The following is an 8,042-nucleotide window of genomic DNA, read 5'->3' as shown; positions in this document are numbered from 1 at the left end:
CCACAGAGAAACCCTGTCTCGAAAAACTAAAAAAAAAAAAAAAGTAATCAAAAGGGCTGCACTGGAGCACTAGAGGTGATTAGTCTAGAAAAGTCAGTTTTAGTCTCAGATAAACAATATTCAGAAAGGTTTTAAGGAAAGACAACAGAACAACTCAACTAGTATTCTAGCACCCTTGTTTACTTAAGTTCTAAGAACTCAGAGCCCAAAACTGTCAGTTTTGATTGATGGAGCCTTGAAAACAAAATTTAAAAATCACCAGCTATTAATGCAAGTGTACAAGATAAAAGAAAATAGCTGGTTGTTCAGAATACAGCTGTGGAAGAGGGAGATAAAATTATGCATGTCTTAAGCTATTTAACGTAAGCTAATTTAAGAGGGACCAGCAAGACGGCTCAATGATTAGAGGCACTTGCCACCTCTGACACCTGAGTTTGATCCCAGGAATGTACGCTATGAACCAACTCCAGGCATTTGTCCTCTGACTTCCACAGCTGCACAAATGCACATGTGCATATACATAAAATATATATGCAATAAAAATTTAAAACAGAAAGTTTAGAATTAAAAATTGACAGAAGAAACTTTCTCCTTTGATCTGTTCTCACTGAGTTTCTAGCCTATAAAGCCTATAAGACTACAAAGAGTGCCTATAAATTTTATAAAAATCTTATCAGGCTGACTGAAACTGTCCATTGGATATAGCTATGTCTATCACATGAATATAGGACAGGGTGAAGGATCTAGGCAATAGCCAAGACGGCTCTCCTGCCAGCCGACTCCACTGTGCCTCTCTGAATGCTGAGTGAGAACTATGAGGCAGGCATACGTGACGCCCGTAATCCATGAACTTGTGAAAGCTAAAGCAAGATGATCTCAGGGCTACACAAAGGAGGCTTTTCTTAAAAATAAATTTATTAGGGGGTTAGAGAGATGGATTTTGCAGAAGACTCAGGTTCAATTCCCAGCAGCCATACGGTGACTCACAACACTCTGTAACTCTACCAATCCCAGGATTTGGTGCCCTCTTCTGGCTTCTGAAGTACCATCATGCACATAGTAAACACACAAACATATAGGCACTCATCCATTTACATAAGATAACAATTAATTTTTTTATTTTTAAAACAATTAATTTAAAATTTTTTGAAGGGCCAATGATATAGCTCAGCAGGTAAAGTCACTTACTGTGCAAGCCTGGCAACCTGAATTTGATATCTAGACTCCACATAAAAGAGGAAGGAAAGATCCAAATCCATGAGGTTGACCTCTGGCCTCTACATGAACCAACTGCACATACATATCCCCCATCTCTCTGTCTCTCTCTCTCTCTCTCTCTCTCTCTCTCTCTCTCTCTCTCTCTCTCTCTCTCTCTCTCTCTCTCTCTCACACACACACACACACACACACACACACACACACCACTACATCTTTTAAAGCCCTACCATGAAAACAGAAGAGTATTACTTAAAAATTCAGCTCAACAAAGACTCTGAATAAAGATTATTTACCTTTCTTATTAAGAGAAAGTAGACTAGTTGTATTTGTTAATGTTTTCAATTAATTGAAAACTTTGATCTAGGTGTCTTCCTTAAGGCATGGAACACAGAACTGGAACTTCAGCCTACAGCAACTGCCTGCAATTGAAAACACACAATTTCAAATTTTGGAGACTTTGTCTCCAAAGTCAAACAGATTAGGATTCTGCTCACTCTAGTACATTGCTGTGTAACTTTGAGATAAATGTCCTAATCTGTTTCCTCAACAAAACAAGGATAACACTATCTTTAAGAGCTCTTAAAGGATTAAATAATATCAAGCTGTAAGTACAAGGCCTAGTACAAAGTAAGACCACCTAACGAGGGAGCTGGGGAGATGACTCAGTGCTCAAGTGCACTGGCTGCTCTCCAGAGAACCTGGCTTCAGTTCCCAGCACCCACAGGGTGGCTCATTGGACCAGCTCTAACTCCCGTTCCAGGTAATCTACAGCCCTTCTCTGGTCTCCTTCAGCACCAGGCACACAAATGGTACACAGACATACATGTAAACAATTTTAAAAAATACCTAGCAGTATACTTCCCTTTCTAATTCTCAAAAGGTTTAATCAAAGACTTCATAGAGGAGGGACTTAAAGAACAGAGGGAAACTGTTAGATTAACAGAAAGGAATCTTTTCCTCAGGTCACCAGATTCATAACTTTAAAGATAAGGATAGAGCCAGGCATGATGGCACATGCTTATAATCCTGGGAGGTGCAAAGAGAAGGAATTGGAGTTTGAGGCTAAGTTAGGTTACAATGGAGCTAAAAAGGCCAACCTAGGACAGTAAGTCTCTCTCTAAAAAGAAGAAGAGCGTGGGGATACATAATCAGGTTACAAGCTAATTACAAACAGAAGTCTAGTATTACTGATTTTAAAACGCTTCCCTGTGTTAACTGTTCTTCATACCCTCTAACTTTACCATTCTTTGAGGTTGAGCATTTGTACAGTGTTCTCTATTTCTTCCTGAAGCCTGACTCACTCTCCTGTAGTCTTGGAATGACCTAAGCCTTAGCCACACAGACACACCTTAGAGCTCACTCAGACATCTACAGACCAGAGGCCAGCATCTAAGAGCTCAGAAAGAGTCTGTGTGGCACAATGAAAAGGACACGGGCTGTGGAGACAGACATGGGTTTAAATACTACCTCTGCCACTTTTTGGATGTGTAACCTTGGGCAAGGCATTCAACCTCTCTGAACCACATTTCCGCAGTAAAACTGAGATAATGCCATCCATATTTCATAAAGGTCTTGTCAGGATTACAGAAATACCTATGACAATTCCTGGCACATAAAAGGCCAATTACTGGTAACTATTATTAGGGTCCAACTGCCAATTGCTTTACTGAACACTTTGCCAGGCTGTACTTGTCTAACTGGCAAGGGAGTCACACTATTCACACATTCCCATGCCTCTATCCAAAACACTCAATTTCAGTAATCTATAATTAACTGAAATGAGGGCTTAAACAATTCAGGGCAAGAAAGCGCTAACATGGCTCAACCCATTCTCTCCTGACAGCAACAAAACAAGTACAATGCAAATAGGTTTGCCAAGAAAAATATGGAGTCTGTCTGAACATGGTCATTAACGATAGTAACGTCAGCATGCACCAGCTGAGGTTCTTAATGCTTGTAGCCTCATTGTCAGAAGTTTCAACTTCTCAGAAATCCTCTTCTGCCTTGTTTTTTTTTTATATTTATTTATTTATTATGTATACAATATTCTGTCTGTGTGTATGTCTGCAGGCCAGAAGAGGGCACCAGACCTCATTACAGATGGTTGTAAGACACCACGTGGTTGCCGGGAATTGAACTCAGGACCTTTGGAAGAGCAGGCAATGATCTTAACCACTGAGCCATCTCTCCAGCCCCTGCCTTGTTTTCTCTACTGTGCTAACACCCATTTCAAGAACACATGGAAGAAACGCTTTTTTTTTTTCCAAGACAGGGTTTGGAAAAACCTGCCCTGGAACTAGCTCTTGTAGACCAGGCTGTTCTCAAACTCACAAAGATCCGCCTGGCTCTGCTGCGATTAAAGGCGTGCTCCACCACCGGCTGGAGGAAGAAATGCTCTTAACTGCTGTCAAACTCACTCACAGTGGAACTTATTTTCCCATTTTATAAATTACTACTTCAGAGATGTTTACTGAGTTCACTTGGAATAGGCTTATGAAAGAGAACTTTAAATAGAAACATAACCACAATGAAAAGATCTGGCCTATAGAGTACCATGAGTTACAGGATGAAGGCAGGTGCCAAAGGTAAACTGTGACCAAGTAACCTACACCCCATTGTGTTCATTTTTATAATTACTGAACTTGGGAAGTCAGGCTCTTATATACTTTCCTTGTGTGGCTGACCAAAGTAATGGGACCAAGAAAATTGATAACTGATACACAAATGGAAAAAGGGAAACCATTAATGGAAATGTAATAATATAAATAAGATTGTCTGGTAGTTACAAAATAAAAGCAACAGTCACCATTTACACCACCAAAGGCTACTATTTTAATCCTAGTACACCAGTCCTTCTACACATTTTTAAAAAGCAGAAGAGAGTCAGGGAAGAATAGCTTAATTAGACAATCTAAAAAGCAAGAAAGGCTCAAACCAAACATTACACAAAATAAATCAAAACATTACACAACTGGTTCCTTACTGAGTGATTTTTCTACTTGTAGTCAATTCAGTATTAAGAAAACTAAAGGCCAGGTGGTGGTGATACAGTTTTAATCCCAGCACTTCGGAGGTAGATCTCAGTGAGTTCCAGGCCAGCCTGGTCCAGAAAGCGAGTTCCACAGAGAAATCTTGTCTTGAAAAGCCAAAAGAAAGAGAGAGAGAGAGATAGAGAGAGAGAGAGAGAGAGAGAGAGAGAGAGAGAGAGAGACAGAGAGAGAGACAGAGAGAAAGAAAGAGAGAGAGACAGAACACAAGACGTGCTTTTTAAAAACAGCAAGCCAAATGTAGTGGTACACACTTTAGATCCCAGTACACAGGAAGTTGAGACAAAGGATCATGAGTTCAAAGCCAGCTGGCCTGAAACTCACTGAGTAGCCAAGGATGACCTTGAACTTCTGATCTTCCAGCCTCTACTTTCCCAGCACTGAGATTACAGGAATGTACCACCAGGCCTGGTTGCCTGGTTTATATGGTACTGTGGATCAAACCCAGAGCTTCTTGCCTGCTAGGCAACCACTCTACCAATAGAACCACATCTACAACCAACAAGACCTTCTGAAAGGAAGTTAGGACGGGGAGGGAAAGGGAAAAGGAAAAGGAAAAAGAAAAAAGTTCAGGTCAGGCGTGGTGGTGCACACTGTCATCTCATACTCAGGAGGCTGAAGCAGGAAGATCATAGAGGGACAGCCTCAGCTACATAATTCAGGCCAGGCGTGGTGGTGCACACTGTCATCTCATACTCAGGAGGCTGAAGCAGGAAGATCATAGAGGGATAGCCTCAGCTACATAATTCCAGGCAGCTTGGGCTACAGTTTGAGACCCTAACAAGAAAAGAGGAGTGGGGCAGAGTGAGAGAGAAAGGAGAGGGAAGAGGAAAAGAGAAGAGGCAAGCTAAGCTCAGCAAAGTCCTTACTTATGTCATACAGCTGCACCCTTCCCAGGACTTCACCTGCTTAACTTTCAGCAAATAAGATGGGATTTTGGTGTAATTAACATTGTAAGGCAAGTTCAGCCCTGTCTTCAGAGCCTTGAGGCTGCTGAGTAAATCTAGAATCATGGAACATGATTTTGATACTGAAAAAAAAAAAGACAGGAAGAAGGTGGCTCAGCAACAAGGAAAATGTCCAAGAAGCACAATAAGAATTAAAAAAATAAATAAATAAACAGGCTCTAGGGTGCTGGCCTGTGATTTTTTTTAAAACTTCTTTATACAGAATCTATCAAACTATTACTAATATGTACACATTTCAGAGAAGGTCACATACCTAAGCTTTGGGGCAAGAAATAACCAATTTTAACAACAGTTATCATTTAAGATTCTATTATAGGTACCAAGTTCTATGTGAAGAGCACATTTTTAATCCTTAATTATAATAAGTATGCTTGTTTTATAAAAGAAGTGACTTACAGAATTTGCAAATTATTCAAAAGTTAGTACTGGAGGAAGGGGTGCTCTCTATATTCAAACCCAGATCTCTACCTGAGTGTAGACTTCACACTCTAAAAGGAGTTTTTTCAACATTTTCAGCCTTAAAGGAACTGAATTACGAACTTTAGAAAAAATAATCACAAGAAAAAGATTTGGCCAAAGCTACAAAGCATCTTAATTAGTGAGAAATATGCTTTGGATTTCCTAACTTTTACCTAAGCACCCTAGCCCAGGCCGCCTCTTTTAACTGTAATTCCTCCATTTAACTATAATTGCGTGGGGGGGGGGGCGCGACACGCTGACACGGATGACACCAAATAGCTAAGGACAGACAAAGCGTGTCCTAAAGCACTGTTAAAATTCCCTCAGTCTTGCCGCTGACATCACTTATCACTACATTTGGGAAGAATGAAAAAGTTTACAGCTCTATCTAAGTCATGAGGTAATTACAACAGTATGTTTGGCTGGATCCAAGAGTCACCTAAACCCTACACAGAAAACCCAATATAGACTTCATATCCTTTTAATTGTTTTTCTGACAGAACAAAATGCACCCACTATAATGAAGAAAAATAGAAATTTGTGTGTTCATATTGTGTCTAGAAAATTCAAGCCATTATTTCTCTTTAGATGAGCCGTATCTCTTGTCTTTTTCCTCCTGTGCTGACTTAGCATGGAGAAGAGAGAAAAAACGAGGGAGGTGGTAAAGGATATAGTCAATGCATAAATAATATCGGGTGCTATCATTACTCGTTACTATGTATGAAAGAAGCTGATGGCTGAGACAGGCCCCATCGGATCGCTTTCCCAAAAGTAGCAGCGTTTCTTCCTAACACTTTCTGCTCACAATCGACGAAATAAGCCGGTCTAGTCATTCTGGTGAGCAGACCTCTGAAGAGTGAACCGTCTCTCCATTACCCTTCTACCATCTACAAGCACGGTGCAAGGAAATGCAGGGCAGAAAGGAAGGACACAGGATCAGTACTGCCCTGTTGGAAAGCTGCTGGCCACAGAAAGGCAGAAAGTCACCGTCTGTACAGAAGCCAGACAACTCAGAGGGCTGCCTGAGCTCGCAAGAGAGCTAACTACTGCTTCCCCGCTCTCCAGGGAAAAAGATCTTCCCATCCTTATCGCTGGAGGGAAGGATTTCTATGCGCCGAACAGTCCGGAAAAATCACACGCGGGAGTGTGCTGGAGGCGGGGGGTGTAGTAGTAGGTGCCTCTCCTCCCCCTGCCTGGTCCAAGTAGTAGCGAAGAGCGCTACCTCCATGTTATTCGTAGAGAAGTACGGCCGTGGCACCTGGAGGCTCCGCTTGGCCGCGGAGCACCGAGTGGCGGTCGCTCTGAGAGCCGGTTCAGGGAGGAAAGGGCTCTCGGCTCCCCGATCTAGAGGGCGTGGAGGCGGGTGATGCCGTGCCGCCAAGGGCCGTAGCTCCCCTGCCCGCCCTCCCCGCCTCTCCGAGAGGCAGCCCGGCCACAGTACCTTCTTGACCGTGCGCGGCGCCTCGGTGACCGTGCCGTCGGGGCTGACCAGGGCCTCGCCGCCGTCGCGATGCCGCTGGTGCTGGTGATGCGGGTCACTCCGCTTCATGGCCGACGCTTGAGGCACCTTCCCGGCCGCGGGGCTGAGAGCCGCGGTGGGCCCTGAGCCCGGGCCAGGGGCTGGGGGCCGCTCCGCTGCGGGAGCCGGAGCTGGAGCCTCTGGGTCCCCGCCGCCCGCCGGGGGTACCATGGCGCCCACGGCCGCCGTGCTCAGTCCTAACTGGGGCTCCGCCTCGGAGGGGCTCAGATCCTTCAGCTCCACCTCAGGCACCTTGGGGGTAGCCGCTGCTGACACAACCTGCACCGACATCACCGCCTCCACTGCAACCGCCGGCTCCGACTCCAGCTCCAGCTCCCACTCGGCCCCGCCTCCCGCCTCCCTTCCCCTTCCCTCCCCCATACCCCCACTCCTCCCCTTCATCGCCCCCGCTCCCACCCCCTTCCTCCGCCCGCTCGCTCGCCGCCAGCCCGGCCCCTCCAGCCCCGCCCCACCCCAGGCCTACTCACGCGCCAGGCCCCACGGAACCTGTAGTACGCTTACTTCGGGCAGCACGTGGCTAGAAGACTGTGGGACTTCAGCACCCAACCTGCACTGCGCGCGTGGGGAAACAGGCCGCAGAGCTTCCTGGGAGTTGTAGTCCCTTTGGCCTTCCTCCGGAAAGTAGTTTTCTGTGGAGAGGGAACTCCCATAACAGCGACTAACGGAAAAGTATGAAAACGGATGACGCGACGGAATAGATGAGGAAAACGTCTCCAGAGGGGTTGCGGTTTCCGGAAGGGAATGCCAGAAACCCCGGGGAAAGTGGGGGAAGAATGACCCGCTCCCCTGACGGCGTGAATTTCCTCCGGA

At 44.9% G+C, this 8,042-nt stretch overlaps 1 protein-coding gene across 2 annotated transcripts in view; it reads right to left on the bottom strand.

Annotated features, from left to right (window-relative positions):
- Window positions 1-7,559, bottom strand: part of Ahcyl2 (adenosylhomocysteinase like 2) — a 160,296-nt gene extending 152,737 nt beyond the window's left edge. For both annotated transcript variants that reach the window (XM_026788560.1, XM_005365762.2), the window contains exon 1: window positions 7,134-7,559. In XM_026788560.1, the coding sequence (XP_026644361.1) occupies window positions 7,134-7,502 (369 nt within the window). In that variant the 5' untranslated portion in view covers window positions 7,503-7,559. The remainder of the gene's footprint in view (window positions 1-7,133) is intronic.
- Between the last annotated feature and the right edge of the window lie 483 nt (window positions 7,560-8,042).

Source organism: Microtus ochrogaster, unplaced genomic scaffold (genome assembly GCF_000317375.1).
Source record: "Microtus ochrogaster isolate Prairie Vole_2 unplaced genomic scaffold, MicOch1.0 UNK4, whole genome shotgun sequence".
NCBI classification, from domain to species: Eukaryota; Metazoa; Chordata; class Mammalia; order Rodentia; family Cricetidae; genus Microtus; species Microtus ochrogaster.
This window is presented reverse-complemented; position numbering and strand designations above follow the sequence as displayed.